The sequence below is a fragment of the Musca autumnalis genome, unplaced genomic scaffold (genome assembly GCF_047663935.1).
Source record: "Musca autumnalis isolate F117 unplaced genomic scaffold, ASM4766393v1 scaffold_1, whole genome shotgun sequence".
In the NCBI taxonomy this organism is placed as follows: Eukaryota; Metazoa; Arthropoda; class Insecta; order Diptera; family Muscidae; genus Musca; species Musca autumnalis.
The window spans coordinates 279,397,057-279,417,797 of NW_027411644.1; the positions used below are offsets into that span (position 1 = coordinate 279,397,057).

Consider the following 20,741-nt stretch of genomic DNA (forward strand, 5'->3'; position numbering starts at 1 on the left):
GTGTCAGATCCAGCTCGGATTTTATGGCCCCATCTAAAAATGGTTAAATATTGAGTTTTTAAAGAATATCGAGGCTATATCTCTGAAACCAATGCGAATCTTCTTCTGACCTCTGAAGCAAATTTGTAGACAAGGCCAAGAATAAAATATTTGGAGAAATAATGAACTCGAAAAACTACATTTAATGCCTCAAATTTCAAAATATATGTAAAAATTCCAAAATTTTTATACATTTCGCACCGTTCTGTAAATTTGTGCACAGTGTTCGGTATCCATTTTATAGTTTAACCGATTTTCCACTGGCACATTTATGATGTGAAGCATCTCCAGTGGAAAAATCGGAAAATCGGTTAAACTATAAAATGGATACCGAACACTGTGCACAAATTTACAGAAATGCAATAGAAAAACATAAAAAGCTTTAGTTTAGTTGTAATACTCTCGTGTCCGAAATAGGATGTCCATATTGTCGTTAAGGATAGAAAATTAAAATGTAATTATTGTTATAAATATTTTGTTTGATATTTATATAAAAATATTGTTATTGTTCTTTTTAAAGTTTAAATTCCCTGATGATGACCTTCGGAGAAGGTCGAAATATTGGAAAAATAAAAATAAAATAAAAAACAAAACTTATTGTTTTTATTTTCTGACCTTGAGCCAAACAAAATCAAGAAGTAATACAGTCCAAAGGTCAACAATAATTCTGCGAAAAAAAAAAATAGGCTAAAAATATTTTTGTGTACCTGATACATTACCTTATGTTAAGATACTGTTTATTTTCGAACGCTGATTATTCCAGTCCTCATATTGAAGAGCGATGTATTAATGTTACAAATCATGCAATATATTAAATACACCTACCTAACCCAAGAAGAGTTATCATAAATATACATTCCCCCAAAAATACTTGAAAATGTCACATTAAATTTTGATATAACTTCTGTCATTTAAAAAAAATCTAAAGATAATTACTGAAGAACTCAGGTGTTTGTACATTTCATAATGTGAAATGTTTGTGGACAAAGTGTGAAAATTATTGAACTAGACATGACATATGATTCTTTGTATATTACGATTTTTATACAACATGTCATCAATGGATAAATATGACATTGGAAGGTCTATTGGAACGTTTGAAACGTTTTCTAATCTAAATTTCCATTTAACTAATAATTGATTAAGTTAACATTATCGACGTTAACGAGCAAATCTTAGAACCTGATAATGGACATGTCAATTGGCTTATCTAAAACCATTCCGCCGAAGTCATAAATGGTCCAACAATGCCATGACTGACGTTCATAGTCATGTTGGTATTTGGCAAATAAACAACATGAACGGTGGTCGTCTACAAGTAGTTTTAACGGTTACAATCCTCCTTCTGGCAGGATCAGTTGAATCTGCCACACGTTTTAAATTTCCCATCGAAAAGGAACCGGTATCGCTGGCAACTCCACGAGAAGATCTCAATTATCGTTTACCAAACAACACAATACCCTCACACTATGACATTGTTTTGACCACGAGAGTCGATGAGGGTATTCGTGAATTTACCGGAGTGGTGACAATAGATTTGACTGTTGTTGAAGAAACTAATTCTATTGTTTTGAATGCACGTCAATTAAGTTTCACTACGGCTACGATACAAAATGGCAATGAATCGCCTGAGGAATTAAATATTGAATATGAAAGCCAGCGCGAATTTTTAATTTTAACACGACAAGTTGAAACACCTTTCGCCAAGAATTCCCAACTAAAATTGAGTGTGAACTATAATGGTGTGCTCCGCAATGATAATGCTGGTTTCTATATGACGACCTATACCGATGTTGATGGCAACGAGAGGTGAGTTTTTTAAGTAAAAATTTGAGGCACTAAATGGATATATGAATGTATTAACAAAGTTGTTTAGTAAAACCAGCATGGGGAAACCAACATATTCGTAGTTTCACTTCGTTGTAGAAATTAATTACATATGTTATCGGATATACTCTTGGTCTGTAAAATCCAATCGGCTTCTACAGGAGTGAAAATAAACACCTAAACAAATTTCAGTCGGGGTCACCGTCAGAAATCTAAATCTATATAAAATTTAAGTCTATTGAGTATTCATCCAATATTCATCAAAAACAAGTAAGAAAGTATCAGTCAGCTGTCCTGACGGAGATACACCCTCAGTCACTGTCCAGAAAAAATAACATAACCAAACCAAACACAATTATTATTCCGTATATAAAATATATTGATTTTGTATCACGAGTTTGCTTTAAAATGTGTAGGTACCGTAATGTGGGGCTATATCAAATCATTGACATATACCAAACATTTTTAGTAACCAAACTTCTTCATAGAGGACTCGAATTATTAAATTACGTTAAACTAAGTTTGGAAGAAATGTTTGAACAAGTTTTACAGTTATCTTGCACCATAGCCATTATAGTATGTGCCGGCAGGGTTTTGGAGCTTTTTGGGTCATTATCTTAGGAAGTATTGACTTACTCCGGAAAAAATTGTACCGTTGTAAATGAGGCCGCTAGAAAAAAGAATCGAAACGATGCGAGAGGAGCTCTTAAACTTCATTTTATACGAATTTTGTGTGGGAGATACCCGAAGGAGTGGACCGATATAGTTCATATTCCAACCTGATACATGACTGGGTGATCTAATACGATGTGCAAAGCCTGCACCAATCGGAATTATCTTGCGGATTTGCCATTTCGGTTGGTGCCGTCGGGGTTTCTTGCAGCTGATAGGTCAATATCACAGGAAGTATGGACTTGTTCAAGAAAAAAATTGTACAGCCGTAGAGGGAGCCGCAAGGACAACCTACTGAAAAAAATTTCAAAACGATCCGAGAGGACCTCTTAAACTTCACTTTATCCGAATTTTGTGTGGGAGGTACCCGAAGGAGTGGTACGATATAGTTCATATTCTAACCCCATATTTATCTGGAAGGAATAATACGATGGACCAAATCGGTTGGTCCGTTCGAGAGTTATTGTTCTCACCATTTTTACAGAAAACAATTTGAATTTTTGTGGGGGAGGTACCCGAAAGAGTGAACAGATATGGCCCATGTTCGAACTTAAACTAATTTTGGACAAAATATTACGCGACCCAGAATTTGATTCGAATCGGTTGATCCGTTAGATAGTTTCGCACCAGCCAGACGGACAGACATACGGACGGGAATGGCTAAATCGGCTCCAAATTGTCTGAAAAAAATTTCGTCCAAATATACTTGCTTTCGTAATATTTTGTCCAAACTTAGTTTAAGTTCGAAGATGGGTTATGTCGGTCCACTCCTACCGGTACCTCTCCCACAAAAGTTCGAAAATCTCTGGAAAATTTGTGCGCACGATAACTCCTGAAGGGAGTAACCGATTTGGTCCATACTTGCACTTTGTAAAATTTCTAGTAGACTTAGATGAGGTTCCAATATAGACTCAATCGGTCCACTTCTTCGTGTACCTCCCACACAAAAGTTGGGAAAAGTTCAGTTTAGCACCTGCTTTCGAATCGAATTGATTTTTGTTGTAAAAACTTGTATTTACCGCCCCCAATACGACGGTGCAAGTTTCATCTGGGGCAAATCCATATTTCCTGTGCAAATAGCCTTAAAAGTGCAAAAACCCCTATGACACCTTGAACGGATCTGCAGACTCGGTTCAAATTTGGCCTTCATAATATTTTGTTCAAACTTATTATAACTTCGAAGATAAGCCATATCGGTCCACACCTTCAGGTACCTCCCCCACAAAAGTTCAAAAATGTTCGGAAAAATTGTGCGCACGATAACTCTTGAAGGAAATGACCGATTTGGTCCATTACATATCCTAATGCATCTGTCATATGTATATCAGGTTTGAATATGGACTATATTTGTCCACTCATTCGGGTACATCCCACGCTAAATTTTGGATAAATTTAATTTAAGAGCTGCTCACGAATCATTTTGATTTCCGTTGAAGCAACTTGCATTCGCTGCCTCAATTACGACGGTAAATTCTTTTTCAGTGGCAAGTCCATACATCCTGGAAAAACAGCCCAAACGTTGTCCAAGCTTAGTTTCAGTTCGAAGATTGGCAACAACTTCCTGTACTTCTCTCTAATATTTAAAAAATTTCACAAAAATGGTATGCACGATATCCCTTGAACGGGGCAACCAAATTTATCTAAACGTTGGATCTCCTAATATTTTGTTTGTTTTGTTTTGTTTAGTTTAACTCTAAAATGGCCACAAAAGTTCAACAATTGTGTCGATCTGTCCACAGATGAAAGTTTTAATTCACATAGGCTGAGGGTATAACTCAAATTGAGTTTTTAAGTCACTTAAGCAACACAACACATGGTTGTACGTCAAACCATATTGAGTACGTTTAGGCTACAACATGTCAAACTTTCAAATGGAAATGTCAAACGGCGCCTGGCAACAGTTGGTATTGCCTAAGCCATAGACTTACCTACTAGCCTTCGTATATGCTTCATAGGGTCGCAAATGATTATTTCAATGTGTTACAAACGGAAAAACAATCGTAATATGCCCTCCTTAACATTTATGTTTAATTGATAGTAGACGGTGTGAGTTACAAATATAAAATTGAAATCGGGATATACAGTTACCTGGGGCCTATATCAAAACTTTTAACTATATCCAAAATTTTTGGGGAAAAGGTTTTCTATTCCCTGATTAGACGAAATGCGGGATTACAAGCAATATGTGGACGTTATGTCAAAAGTAGACCTGATATTGCTTATATCAGGTCCAATAGTACCAACAGATTACACTACTTATATTTAAAACGTCATCAATATATCTCGATTGGTTTCGAAGTTATTAATTTATCGTCGCTGGATCAGTATTTTCGACCACTGTACGAAGATCTGCCTTATACGCATTGATGAAATGCAATACAATTTTCGGAACTCCTTTCCTTTACCGACCCAACGCAGAAAATTATGAAAAAATTACCACAGATAGTGCTTTTTATCCCGATTCCAACCATGTATTGCTTTTGTTGCGGAAATGTATACTTCCCGAGATATGGGCCTACAAAAATTCACAAAGGCCCTAACCTATTTTTCTCTAAATAGCCGGACTTCGGCCGGGATTTAAGACTTTCTCCTATGGACAGGTGCAAATCTCGGGAACGGGAACAAACTTTTCTTTTAAGTTAAATATTTTTCTCTAGATAGCCGGCCTTCGCTCGGGATTTAGGACTTTCTCCTATGGACAGGTGCAAATCTCGGGAACGGGAACAAAATTTTCTTTTAAGTTAAATATTTTTCTCTGAATAGACGGCCTTCGGCCGGGATTTAAGACTTTCTGGTGCAAATCTCAGGAACGGGAACAAAATTTTCTTTTGAATTTAATATTTTTTGAGGCCTATATCTCGGGATGTAATACATACCCTTCAACAAAATAATAAATCGTTGAAATCAGTATAAACATCACTAATTGTGGTAATTTTTTAATAATTTTCTTCGCTGGTTTGCCAAAATTTTAGACTAGGGCCTTTGTCGAACTTTGGAGGTCCATATCTTGGGAAGTATACATTTCCGCAACAAAAGCAATACATCGTTGGATTCGGTGTAAAAAGTACTATCTGTGGTAATTTTTTAATAATTTTCTGCAGAGGTTTGCCAACATTTTAGACTAGGGTCTTTGTGGAACTTTGGAGGCCCATATCTCGGGAAGTATACATTTCCGCAACAAAAGCAATACATGGTTGGAATCGGGATAAAAAGAACTATCTGTGGTAATTTTTTCATAATTTTCTGAGGTGGGTCGGTAAAGGAAAGATAAGCCCAATTTTCTTGTCTGTAACATACGGCGATATATATAAGCTGTGTTCCTTTACTTACCTGAGGTTACCATTTTTACCATTTTTAACCTGCAAAGCGTTCCTTAACTCCGAAAAGTGGCAAAACTGGAAGCAATTTTTAAGAGAGTGAGCGTGGAGAGGGAGCGAAAATGGCTTTCTCTTCTACCACAGGCTACCAGTAAAATTTCTGCAGGTAAAATAAAAAAGAAAATGGACGAAAAAAAGGAGAAAAAGTCGAACGCTGACAAAACTAAATTAAAAACTGTGAAATAAAAGACGAAAATTGATTTTTTATGTTTCTTTTTGTCATTGCTGCCAGATCTACCATTTTTCCGTTCCTTTACTTTTCTGGTAAAAATGTTCATGAGAGAGCAATTTTGAGCAATTTTGACACTTTTCTCTTTTACCACCCTTACCATTAAAAAAGTAAAGGAACAAAGCTATAATGACTCATAAATTGTCAACTCGAGCGTCAAATTAAAAATCTTTTATTTGTGTCAACTAATTTTCATAAACCACACCTTTTTTCTTTGCAGACCCTTGGCTGCCACACAATTCGAAAGTACCAATGCCCGTCATGCTTTCCCCTGTTACGATGATCCTGGTAAGAGAGCCACTTTCACAGTTACCATCAATCACAGTCCAGCATATACCGCCATTTCCAATATGCCTGTAGATGAGACAGCCACCACGTAAGTTTTGCCCCACAAATTTCAAAAATTATAAAAAAAAACATTCTGATTTAAATTCTCTTATTTCAGTAACGGTAAAACAGTGTTCCAAACAACACCAAATATGCCCACCTATTTGGTTGCATTCATTGTATCCGATTTTAAATACAGTGAAGGTGAATTAAATGGCCTTCGTCAACGTCTCTATTCTCGTCCTGGTTCAGAAAATGAACAAGAATGGGGTTTGCTTTCGGGAATGTTGATTACAGCACGTTTAGCTGAATATTTTGATGTTGAATTTGCGCTGCCAAAATTGGATCAAGCTGCTATACCCAACAAAGGTGGTGCTATGGAAAATTGGGGTATGGCCACTTATGGTGAACAATATTTGTTATATAACCCGGGGCATTCTACGGTCAATACCCAGACAAGTGTTGCCAACATTATTGCCCATGAATATTGTCATCAATGGTTTGGTGATTATGTTACCATCCAGTGGTGGACATATTTGTGGTTAAAGGAAGGATTTGCTGAGCTATTCTCGTGGAAGGCAACCGATGAGGTATGTTTGAAAAGTGTTCGAAATGTTTTGATTAAAAAATCAAAATTTGATTTTTTTTTTTTTGAATATGAGCTTCACACCTATATTAAACTCTCTTTAAGTGTTCCCAGTATTTTCACTATTTTCATTTTTTTATTTTATTTATTTCTTAGGCCTTCCCCGAATGGGGTATTTGGCAACAATACCATGTTGATGACTATCAATCCGCCTTGAATAGCGATGCCAGTGATAATCCCAGACCTATGACTAACTACGTTCAGACACCCGCCGAAATTTCAAGCCTCTACGACGATGTGTCCTATGCTAAGGCTGGTTCAGTTTTAAATATGTGGAATCATGCATTAACCGATCCAGTTTTCAAACGAGGCCTACACAATTATTTGGATGCAAAGTAAGTAGATGGCATTAAAAACGATATACTAGTAGAATAATGAGACACACAAGAGTCGACAAGGATGGCCGATAACATGAGTTGTGGCCACCCATACATTCCTTCATTCCAGATCCGTCAGTTCCTATAGCTTTTAATATTTCATTTTTAAATTTTTTCTTTCAGTCAATTCACTTCCGCTAAGGAGGGTGATTTGTTCGATGCCATACAAATTGCTGCCAAAGAAGAGAATTATGCCGTACCCGCCCTTATTGAAGATATGATGGGCTCCTGGACACATCAAGGTGGTTATCCTCTACTCACTGTTGGCCGTAATTATGAAGATGGTTCCTTTACTGTCAGTCAAAAGGCATTCTTCGATAATCCTGACAAAGAATCCAATAATTTGTGGTATATACCCATCAATTATGCCAGTGCATCCAAGGCTGATTTCCGTGACACTGAAGCCAGCGATTATCTACTGAAAGTATCCAACATTACTGTGGATGCCAAATTATCCAAAGACGATTGGCTTATTTTGAATAAGCAATCCACTGGTTTCTATCGCATTAACTATGATGAAGAAAATTGGAAGCTAATTATCCAAGGACTTGTAGAGAAACCTTATAAGGTGCATCCACGCAATCGGGCCCAGTTAATGCATGATGCCTATCGTTTTACTCTCTCCAATGGTTTGCCTCATTCCACACTCTTGGAAATGCTAACCTATTTGGTCAACGAAGATCAGTATGCACCTTGGGCCACGGCAAAGGGTATTTTCGATACCTTCCATCGTTATTTCATTAACGATGACAACTATTATGCTTTCAGAGCCTATTTGGCCTATATTGTACAACCGGCCTATGAAAAGTTTGGTGTCAATGAAGATGCCGGTGAACAACATTATCACAAATATACCCGCAACATTATCATCCATTTGGCCTGTATGGCAGGCATAGATAATTACTGTCAAGAAGTCCACAAGAAATTCGAAGATGAAGTGGAAAATGGTGTAACCATTGAACCAAATCTTCAATCCCAAATATATTGCGTCGCACTAAAAGAAGGTAGCAATAAACAATTCAATTATGTCTTCGATAAGTTAATGTCATCCAATGACCAAGCCTTACGCAATTCCTACATCTCTTCCTTGGGTTGTGCTGAAAGTGATTCTCATTTGAATACATTCTTGAGCAGTTCAATTGACGGCAACAACAAATTACGTATTTCGGAACGTTTGGCAATTCTCAGTGCTGCCTATAGTCGTAGTCAAGCTGGTCTTAATGCTGCAATTGAATTTTTAAATAACAATTGGCAAGACTATGGTGATTTGGGAACTGGAAGTAATAAACCTTTGGATGCTGCCATACGTGGTATGGCCACCTATGTGGTTAACAGCGATCAAGAGGCAAAACTTGTGAAGTTAGTGGATAAGGTCAAAAGCAGCAACTATGTTAACAGTGATCTGGAGATGGCAGTTAAATCTAAAATTGAAAGCAACTACAATTGGCTTATGTCGAATCGTGATCCTTTCTTATCATGGATGAGTAACTTCCGCACAAGTGGTAGTACCAGTTTAACATTGTCCATGGTGTCATTGGCCACGGTGCTTTTAACTTTCGTACTAAGATGGTTTTAAATAATATTAATTTTAATGATGTAGATAATATTGAACAAATAAAAAAACGATTTAAGAAAAAAAATAAAAGAATATTGTGCCTTTATACTTTACATGTTATATTTTTACAGTGTTTTATTTAACTTGCTTTGGTTCCTGTCTGTTTAGTTCAAATCTAGTAACTCATTTTTAGCACATTTGCAGTTGACGAATTGATCTGAAACTTTGCACACTTTTCAGTTTTGGATGGCAATACATGAATATGAAACTAAAAGCACTATGGATTCATTTTTCCTAAAAGCCCTCATATAGCGGTACCACTCGATTTCAGGTGTTTTGAGAAATTTGTCTTCATTTTTAGTCCGAATTGGCATTTGGATCTCCCAATTGTACAGTAATTTCCCCACCAAAAATTGTGGACATGGGTCAGATTTTGGTGTATCGCCTATATATCGGTACCACCCAATTTCAGGCAATTGAAAGATTTTATCTACATTTTCGGCCTAAATTGACTGTAATTTTTTTATGGACTTCTCAGTGGTCAGAAAATTTATTTACTAAATAGTTAAAAATAATTAAAACAAGTAAGAAAGTATCAGTCAGCTGAGCTGACAGAGAAAGATCGTACCGTTTTAAATAGGTCACTAGAACAACCTACCGAAAAAAGAATCTAAACGATGCGAGAGGAGCTCTTAAACTTCAATTTTTTGGAATTCTGTGTGGGAGGTACCTATTCCAACCTGATACATGACTGGATGAAATAATATGATGTGCAATGTCTGCACCAATCAGAAACTCCCTGCAAAAAATATCTTGCGGATTTGCCATCTTGGGTGGTGCGCAAGAAAAAATGAAAATAAAATGTACCGTCGAAAAGGGAGCCGCATTGACAACTTATTGTAACAAATATCAAAATGATCCAAGAGAAGCTGTTAAACTTCACTTTATACGAATTTTGTGTGGGAAGGAGTTGGCCAATATAGTCCATATTCGAACCCAATCTATATTTGGAAGGAGTAATACGACGTGCAAAGTTTGGACCAAATCGATTGCTCCTTTCGAGAGTTATCGTTCACACCATTTTACAGAAAAATTTTAAACTTTTGTGGGGAAGTACCCGAAGGAGTGGACCGATTGAGTCCATACTAGAACCTCATCTAAGTATGATAAAAATTTCAAAGTTTCAGAAAAGTTCAGTTGAGGACCTGCCTTCGAATCGGTTTAATTTTTGTTGTAACAACCTTTATTCGCAGCATCTATTTATTTTGTAACGGATAAATGTCAAGATACTGAACACGCTGTAAATATAAAGGATCTAGACAGAAAATGTAAAATTACAGACGTTGGTCTCCGGTAAATAGAGCCGAATTGCAAATCTAATTTTACTTATGCACACAAATCCTCATTTCCTGAACAATTTCGATGTCAAAACGTTCTCTTTTAATACAAGACCCTATAGACATTATAAAAAAAAATAATTTGGCGATAAGGCATAGCTACAAAAATTGTCAGTTAAATTTTCAATAAAATCAGAGAATATTGTGGACTGATAAAAATATAGTTGAACGTAATTTATCTTAAAATACCCTCTTCGGTAAGCTTGAGTCAAACAAGTAAAAAAGTATCAGTCGGTTTTGCCGGCAGAGATATACCCTCAGCCTATGTGAATTGGAACTTTTATCTACTGGCAGATCGAATGTATTTATGGTCTTTTCAGAATTTTGTGGCACTTTTTGGACATTTGAACTGGCCGACAAGAATGTGGATTAGGATTAAAGTTCAAAAGTTTTGCGGAGGAGGGAATGGACTAACATAGTGTGACGACGTGTTTTCACTTTGAAGCTGGGGTATGCTCAGCGGGAGGCCCAGGTCGTCACAAAAATTCATTTTGATTTAGAGACATTAGAGAGAGAAACACATCAGTTCATTTCCTTTTTTCATAATACGTTATAAACACACTTTATTAACTATTTTTATCACACTAACACTACACATATTTAACACTGCATCGTTGTTCTGACAACTCAATATACTGGTACATAGATGGTCGGGCAGGTTTATATGAAGAAATTTTGGCACGAGATGATATGCTGGACGAGTCAGGTTTGATGTGGCTTGTACACGACGACAGCGAGATACAGCAAATAGGGGACAAGGCGGTAGGCACAGGCTTTAGCGCAGCAGCGGCTCGATGAATCTGACGTCAGGACGGATGGCAGCGACTCGTTGAATGACGACTGTGCAATTGGCATATGTTTTGGCACAGTAGTGGACCGACAAATGCTGGAGGCACGGCAATTTGCAGCGACGTAAGCACAGCAACGGCGTCCGGATGTAGCAGTGGCGGTCGGGTACGCGCTGAGGTGTTGTCGAAACGTCGAGGTTCGTTTTACAACCCCACTCGACAGTACAAACACTAATTCTTCTGAGCGTCGAGATTCGTTTTCCAACCCCACTCGACGAGACAGACACTATGGCTGACTTCATAAATGCAGTATGATGTGTCAAATGACATCGTCGCGACTTCATAAATGCAGCATGTCTTTTTATTGACATCGTCGCGACTTCATAAATGTCACGCGACACATCACACTGCGCAGCAATTGCCGAATTTGTGCAGTGTTTCCAAGTGGACTGCACACCAATTGACATTTCTTTTGTACTGTTATGCCAACTGACAGTTGCAAAGAAAACAGGAAAAATACATAAGGAACTATTAGAAATGGCGGATTTGTGGTAATTATTCAATATATTAAATTTATTTTCAAAAAACGGAATTTTACAAAAAGTAAAGCAATGTGTGCGTTCATGAATGCAGCAAAATGACACGTCTCTTTTTTGACAATGTCAGTGTTGCCACACATATTTACTTCATGTTTTTATGATATTGTCATTTTTTGCAATGTAAATACTGCATTTATGAAGTCAGCCTATTTCTACGGTGCGTCGAGGTTCGTTTTACAACCCCACTCAACGGGACAAACACTAATTCTTCTGCGCGTCGAGGTTCGTTTGCACCCCACTCGATGAGACAGATACTATTTCTACGGTGCGTCGAGGTTCGTTCTACAACCCCACTCGACGGGACAAACACTAATTCTTCTGCGTGTCGAGGTTCGTTTGCACCCCACTCGACGAGGCAGATACTATTTCTACGGTGCGTCGAGGTTCGTTTTACAACCCCACTCGACGACTAATTTTTCTGCGCGTCGAGGTTCGTTTCCACCCCACCCCACTCGACGAGACAGACCATGGTACAATTAGAAAGGTAGATGCCTCAGCCCAGCTGATCAAATCTAAAACGTCAAAAAACTATGAATTCGCCATGAAAAATCAAAACAAAAAACCATATGATTCGGTAAGTAAGGGATAGCATGTCTACACTTTATAGACAAACACAAGCGATAAAAAGAGACAACAAGAGACCTTTTGGCGAAAATTTTGACAGTTTACATTACAAAACAAGTGAGCAAAGGCTATAGTCGGGACGGGGCCGACCATGTGATACCCTACACCACTACCCCTGTGCATAAGCTTTTCACTGGTAAACATTTATTTTAGGGAACATAATCCGACTACCACCAAACATATTTTGGTTTTTAATCAAAAAAATATGCCTCTTTCTCTCTGGGACCCCCATAAGCACACAAAATTTTGTGACCATCCGATCAAAATTTCGACCTGTAGAGTGGAAGAATTGGATGCATTACCGACTATTGTGGTATATCCCTTGTTTGACCACCTTCGCCAACCTACTTTACACCAATGTGCAGGTAATATTTTCTTTTTCCATTGACAGGCTTTGCCGTTGAAATAACCCTACTAGAAATCGATATATTCACAAAGAATAAAATTTTGAATTTTTCTCCACATGAGTTTTTCCCCATTCCGATCCCTAAATAACTTCGTGACCATCCGATCAAAATTGCGACCTGTAGCGTGATTACAAAAAAAACGGAAAATGGGATGGATTACCGATTATTGCGATATTTCTGTTGTTTGAGCAGCTATGACAAGCTACTTTACATCATTGTAAAGGTGATATTTTCTGCTTTCCTTGTCGGTTTTGCTTTTGATACACCTCTTAAAGAAACAGAGATATTGGCTTTGAAATAAAACTTTGACCATTCTCCAAATAAGGTTTTGCCCATTCCGACCCCTGAATATTATCCGACCATCATTAACATCAGTAGGCTTCTTTCTCTGTGGGACCGCCATTAACCCCCAAAATTTCTTGACGATCCGATCAAAATTGCGACCTGTAGCGTGATTACAAAAAAATCGGAAAATGTGATGCATTATCGACTATTGCCATATCTCTGCTATTTTACCACCCACGACAACCTACTTTACATCGTTGTAAAGGTTATATTTTCTGCTTTCCTTGCCGGTTTTGCTTTTGATATACCTCTTAAAGAAACAGAGATATTGGCTTTGAAATAAAACATTGACCTTTCTCCAAATAAGTTTTTGCCCATTCCGACCGCTGAACATTATCCGACCATCATCAAAATCAATAGGCTTCTTTCTCTTTGGGACCCCCATTAACCCCCAAAATTTCGTGACGATCCGATCAAAATTGCGACCTGTAGCGTGATTACAAAAAAATCGGAAAATGGGATGCATTATCGACTTTTGCCATATCTCTGCTATTTGACCACCTACGACAACCTACTTAACATCGTTGTAAAGGTGATACTTTCTACTTTCATTTCCAGGTTTTGCTTTTGATATACCTCTTAAAGAAACAGAGATATAGGCTTTGAAATAAAATGCTGACTTTTCTCCAAATAAGTTTTTTGCCCATTCCGACCCCTAAATATATCCGACCATCAGCAAAATCAAAAGACTTCTTCCTCTGTGAGACCCCCATTAACCCTCAAAATTTCGTGACGATTCGATCAAAATTGGGACCTGTAGCGTGATTTCCAAAAAAATGGATAAATGGGATGTATTACCGACTATTGCGATATCTCCGTTATTTGGTTACCAACGCAGACATAGTTTACATCATTGTAAAGACGGGATCTTCTACTTTCATAGTCAGGCTTTGCTTTTGGAAAGTTTCCAACCAAAGCTGTGATATTCGTCAATATAATTAAAATAGCATAAATGAAAATTGGGGTTTTATTTGCTACTATTGTGATATCTTCGTTGTTTGATCACCTACGAGCACCAGTTTTACATCATTAGAAAGGTTATATTTTCTACTTTCATTTTCAGGTTTTGCTTTTGGTATACCCCATATAGAAGCTGAGCTATTTGCTTTGGAAAAAAACGTTGTCTTTTTATCCACCTAAGTTTTTTGCCCTTTCCGACCCCTAAATATTATCCGACCATCACCAAAATCAATAGGCTTCTTCCCCTCCGGGACCCTCATCAATATCCAAAATTTCGTGACGATCCGATCAAAATTGCGACCTGTAGCGTGATTACAAGGTTTAGATGGACAGACGGACAGACGGACGGACGGACGGACGGACGGACACACATAGCCAGATCGACTCAGCTCGTCGAGACATTCATTTTGGTATATATAAGTATGGGTCTACGACCATTATTTCGATGCGTTACAAACTTTTTGGCCAAAACCAACTTATAATACCCTCCCCACATAGTGGTGTAGGGTATAAAAAGTTGCTTTGTTGTAGCAATTCGCCGATGCATCAAGAAGTATGGACTGGACACTGAAAAAACTTCTACCGTCATAATTGAGACAGCGATTGCACGTTGCTTCAAATCAAACTTAGCCATGAGCAGGACTTAAAGTGAACTTATCCGAAACTTTGTGCGGGAGGTGCCTGAAATAATGGACAAATATAGTCCATATTGAAACCTGATCTATATCTTGGAGATGTTGTGAACTTTTGTGGGGGATATGGCTTATCTTCGAACTTGAACTTAGTTTGGACAAAATATTATAAAGGCCAAATTTTGGATCGAATCGACAGATCCGTTCTGAGTTATCTTCCGCTCCAACCCCTACACACGCTGTCATAGGGATTTTTTGAACCTTTAAGGCAGTTTTCTCAGGAAGTATGGTTTTGCCCCTGATGAAACTTGTACCGCTGTATGGGGGGCCGTGAATAAAAGTTGTTACAACAAAAATTAAAACGATTCGAGAGCAGGTCCTAAACTGTAATTTTCCGAAATTTTGTGTGGGAGGTACCCGAAGGCGTGGACCGATTGAGTCCATATTGGAACCTCATCTAAGTTTGGTAGAAATTTCGCGATGTGCAAAGTATGGACCTAATCGGTTACTCCCTTCAAGAGTTATAGTGCGAACAAATTGTCCGAACTTTTGTGGGGGAGGTACCGGAAGGAGTGGACCGATATAACCCATCTTCGAACTTAAACTAAGTTTGGTCAAAATATTACGAAAGCCAATTTTGGACCAAATCGGTTCATCCGTTCGAGAGTTATCGTGCGCACCTGCCAGCCAGCCAGGCAGACGGACGGACATTGCTCAATCGACTCCAAATTGTCTGAAACACATTTCGTCCAAACATACTTGGGGTCTAAAACCATTATTTCGATGAGGCACATTTTGCCCGTATGAAAGTGTATATCACCAATATTTTTGAAAATTTAACATAGCTGAAGCCAAGGATTACCCTTTTAGAACACGCGAATTGTGATTGTATATTATACAAATTAAATATTTTTGGATAAAATTCAATGTTTTCGGACGTGCCAAAAAATATTGGCCTTAAAAGATAATTTGCGTGGAAGCTGTGGGTATATTTATTTTAAAAAATGGGTACAAATGGGTTGAAGCCAACATGTCTTTTTTTGTTTTCTCCCGATTTGTGAGTAAACCACACTTCTCTCGATTTTCCTGTCAAAGTAAAAGCAGAAGCAAACTAAATACGAATCATCTCGCTAATGTATTACTTTTCAAAATTTGAACTGCTTCTACCATTAAATGATGCTGACATTTTGAAGCCAGATTTACAGTGTTTTTTGAAATTTTCTTTTAATTTCATTCCGCAAACAAGTTTTCAAAAAATCATATATAGGATTGTAGTACTTGCGATTCTGAGTTATTTGATACGTATATTGTGAATGTAGTCTGCACAGCTTCGTAGAAATCTGCATCCAAATGCGGATATTTTGTGCGAACATTTTTCTAAAAATCATATTTTTCGGGTCTAATATTTGTCTCTAGAATACCTCGTACTCCATTGTTTTTTAAGTTCCGGATCCAATAAATCATTCCTCGTGAAAATCCATCTACTAAAACGCGAGTTACGAGAAATTTCAAAGTAGAAAAATAACCTAATTTTTTTTTTTTAAAAATGTCGCGTTTTCTGCGGATCGTTTCCACTGCAATGAAAAAAACTAGCGCAGCATCTTCGTTTTAGCGGAAACAGAGATAAGGAAGCTACATTCATTTTATCCCAAAAAATAGTGTGTGATGCTACATCCACGGTTCTTGATTTATCGCCTTCAAATAGCTATATATCGATGTAGATTTTCATGGTGGACACTGAAATCGGATGCGGACAAAAATTGTATGCACTTTTTGCAAATTAGCGATATTTTATAGGTTTTTTAATGCTAAGATGCTGCCGACGCTACATCTTAGAGTCCAAATTATATTTCGAAAAATATACACAACTTAATATATATGGTCTTGATGTACATGAAAACCACATGCGGACAAAATGATTTTGATAATTACGCGATTTACACGTATTTAAAAATGCATATAAATTAAAATGGGTTATTTGACCTCTATTTCCATTTCAGAAGCTATGAGATATATCCTCAACAACCCAATTACCTTCCCTAAGAGGAAAGCTTTAATATGAATGTCAATAAAGCAAAATCCGTCTATTTTATTGGGAGATTTAAGCAAAATGAAGGAAGTATTCCTATAGATCTTTCCAATATTTTCTACTACATAATGCATGTGAAAAAATATTTTTTCAAACAAAAAATTATTTTTTTGACCAAAATATGTGCTTATTTTGGCTGTAACATCGAAACTATAACACCAATCTGTATGATTGTAGTCTCATTTGATTCGCCGTGAAGTTTTGATCCACAACAAATTTTTTATGCAATCTTCTCGCTGAAGTCACTTCGAGAGAACTTTTTTGTGCTCATTAAAATAATTAGCGTTTTTATAATATTTTCTTTCTTAAAAAGCGAAATAAAAGCGCCATAACTTTTGTCCGCAACAACCAAAAGTTGGCTCGCGACCAGATTCGTACTGGGAATTTTTTTCTTAACCTACATATCAAAAATCGTTGATGTATCGCGAAAAAATTTATCCTTTTTTTCTGAAATGGAATATGAAATAAATGACAATATTCGTGATATAGCCTCGTTAGCATAAATGCCCACAATCATTGTGGCAGAGCACATTGTGGACTGATAAAAATATAGTTGAACATAATTCATCTTAAAATATACTCTTCGGTAAGCTTGAGTCAAAAAACCGCTAAAAAATTGGCTATTTTTGTGAAATATATGGCCTTCTGATGCTACTTCCATACTCAAATGCTTCCAGGCATCAGAATAGTCTGATCCACCATTTAAAATACTGCGATATTTAATTTTTATCGTTAATGCTGTGGACTATAATGAATATTTGGGCACTTTTCATAGCAACATGGTAGTAAACTGATCGAAGTGTTATGTATTCAGTTGCAGAACGCTGTTACTTTGGTAAGACTGTATTTTGTGGAGCGTATTTTGGGTTCAAACTTAAGGGTATTTCCTTCAAATATCACATTTGTAAGAAAAAAGATGTTCTTACTCTTATAAAAAAAGTCGAATACGGTAAAAAACCAAACACATTATTTTTCAAACTTGTCAAAATAATTATGTCAGGCACTGTATATCGACTCAGTTCAGACGATGCTTTGCAATCACTAGGTCCAGTTGGTTTCTTAGGGAATGGTTCATATGATTCCGAAAGATGTTCTCCCAAACAAAAATTGAAATACTCAACAAAAAGACACTGAAAATACTGCATAACTCACCGACAATGTACAAAGTGGCGCAAAAGTAAAATTCCGATGTTTTTTGGCTGTAATTAAAAAAAAAGAATAACTTTGATTCTTCTTGTGGATTATTTTTATTTGGTCTTTAATTTTTTTTTACATCAAGTCGAGAATATAATGTCAGATAAATGGCCGCCGCCACAATTTATTGTCATTTGAGCCCTTTTTATGGCATTTTCCATCACTGTGGCCAAAACTTCCAGCGATAGGTCCTCATATTCATGACGGATATTGTGTATTGTATTGTCTTTAAGAGCTGAAAGAGTCTGAGGCTTGTTAGCACAAACCGGCGACTTCAAAAAGCCCCACAAAAAGAAGTCTGATGAAAAATCATCATAATGAAATAATGAATCGTCATGATGAAAAATCATAAATAGTCACTAATATTCCGCGTTCTGGAGCAGTGTAGCATAACATTGTTTATTAAAGTGTATTTCGCATGTGTTTACTACACAAATGTCAAAACAGAACTGACATTAGGGGACAATGGCAAAATTTATAGCATTTTCTGATAGTAGGATTACTTTTGCTCCACCTTGTACAACAACTATAATCAATGAGCCCATCATTAGCATCATGCATTCGTTCTCTCATCTCAAGCTTTAGCTTGATTATCTTCGGTTTGGAACCTGCTTTTTTAGTCGCTGTCTTAACGTTCAATCGAGAACATGTCTTCACATGCTGATCAACGCCATGCTTATCAACGAATTTTTATGGTCGTGCTCATCTTGTTGGCAGTGTTTGGGGAAAATGTAAATGCCGTGGAGGGCAACACAATCAAGAAATGTGCCGAAATCAATGAATATGTAAGTATGTAAAAGAAGGTGAAGTGGAACAAGTTTTTGTTTGATTGTTTATTTTGCCTTTACTTGTTGTGTTATCTTCAAAATATATTTTTATTTTTTGTTTATAATATGCAAAAATTACTTTCTTTGTTTTCGTCTTCACTTTTTGTTGATTATGGCTGTGCGAATTAGTGTCAAAATCATTGGGATTGCTGTTCCAATAGCTGTCTCAGTTATTTGTATCGTTGTGTACGCAGTTATAATGTCTATCCATATCCATTTTTGGGTGTAACTGTCATACCCACAGTGACATTGGAAGATATTATAGCACAGAATTTTGGACCACGAAATGTAAAACCACCTGCCCCAGCTGTGGCTCCTGTACCGGCTTATAGAGTGCCAACATTTGAGTCCAGATTTAATGGTGATGAGAATGCAATTCCCAATAATGATGAGGGTAATGATGTTAAGGTGGATATTGTTTTGCAAGGCGAACAACAACCTGTGTTGGAAACAACTACCACTTCTGCCGCTACAACACAGCGAGTTGAGGAGCCGTGCAAGGAAATTGGTTCCAAGGTAAGGGTATTCGATGCATTTTAATATATTTACTTAATAATTTAATTAATTTTCTCATTACATCTTCTGATAGTGTTACAGCGACAGTGAGTGTTGTTCCCAACGTTGTCATGGCTTCCTTCATCAATGTGTAACGTAAATATTGATTATTACACAGCATCACAGAGTTTCATCGTGATAAGAAATGACAATATATATTATCAAACTTTTATATAAATATTTACATTATTCAGGTCACGGTTATAAAGTCCAGCAGTTGTAATAATTGCATAATTTACACATAGGCTTTATTGGCCAAACGGTGTCTCTTTATAAATAAAGCACTGAAAAACAAAACACTTAAGAAAGAATTTGTTTGTCAATGTACCACCATAGCCGTGTCTGACGGCATGTAGCCTATCAACTAAATTATTATTTATTATAAATATTTTAAAATTTATTTTCAATATAATTATATGTACGTATGTATATGTTATTAATTATTAAAAAAATCCCCATACTCAAATTGATTTCTGTTTATTGGTGATTTAATACGCTTCGCTTATTTTCTGTCTATGAATGTTGTTGTTGCCCATTAATTAATGTTTCATTGAAGCAGTATTCTTAACAAATAACGGCTTCGAAGGAATAACATACTGTACTATGGAGTTCAGAGAGATTATAATGGCAAGGTTATGTCATGAGAATAAATAATGACGCCGCCGCTAGAAAAGCACATGAACGCCCGACTTATGGGATATTAGGGGAAGGCAAAGACTTCGATAAGGAAAAAAACCTTAAAATCTCAAAACATGAGATGAAAATAAAGATCGGGGTGATTACAAATCTGCTCTTAGTTATGATACACTGGATCTATTCATATAACTATATTTCAGAGCCTTGAAGCAGGGACGGCACAGGACTTTTCCAGTAGGATGTTAAGTAGCACTCACGATGGACTGTCACCTTGTCTGAAACCTCGTTTGGTATTGAAAGTCTGGGAGATGTTTTTTTATTAGACATGTGAAACGTGGTTTTCTCGTCGGCTGGTAAGTTCAATCGCGTCCAGGGTCTCCATAAGGACCCACTAAACCTTACGAAATGAAAAGACTAGTATTTTCCCTTTCCTGGGGACTAAATGGGGTATTTATTGATTAAGTACTAATTTACAATCTACTTGTGATTAGATGCGATAAGAATGAATTCATTGGGTACATATTTGTATTAGTAGTTAGCGTAAGGATTTTGCAAACTAAGGAAGGAAGGAAGATGATGTTTTCGGTGTTCGGTTGCAGATGATAAAAGAAGACGATGGATTCGGCGTTCGGCTGTTGA

The 20,741-nt window shown here is 36.9% G+C and overlaps 2 protein-coding genes across 2 annotated transcripts; both read left to right on the forward strand.

The window, feature by feature from the left end:
• Positions 1-1,281: 1,281 nt before the first annotated feature.
• Positions 1,282-9,139, forward strand: LOC141389580 (aminopeptidase N-like). Its single transcript, XM_073961290.1, has 5 exons — positions 1,282-1,848; positions 6,365-6,520; positions 6,590-7,061; positions 7,214-7,452; positions 7,618-9,139. Exons 1-5 carry the CDS (start codon positions 1,292-1,294, stop codon positions 9,068-9,070), a joined length of 2,877 nt encoding a protein of 958 aa, XP_073817391.1. The 5' UTR covers positions 1,282-1,291; the 3' UTR covers positions 9,071-9,139.
• A 9,547-nt stretch (positions 9,140-18,686) lies between these two features.
• Positions 18,687-19,932, forward strand: LOC141391291 (uncharacterized). The gene is made up of 3 exons (XM_073964203.1): positions 18,687-18,869; positions 19,041-19,427; positions 19,501-19,932. The coding sequence occupies exons 1-3, from the start codon at positions 18,732-18,734 to the stop codon at positions 19,564-19,566; spliced, it is 591 nt and encodes a 196-aa protein (XP_073820304.1). The 5' UTR covers positions 18,687-18,731; the 3' UTR covers positions 19,567-19,932.
• The last annotated feature ends 809 nt before the right edge of the window (positions 19,933-20,741 follow it).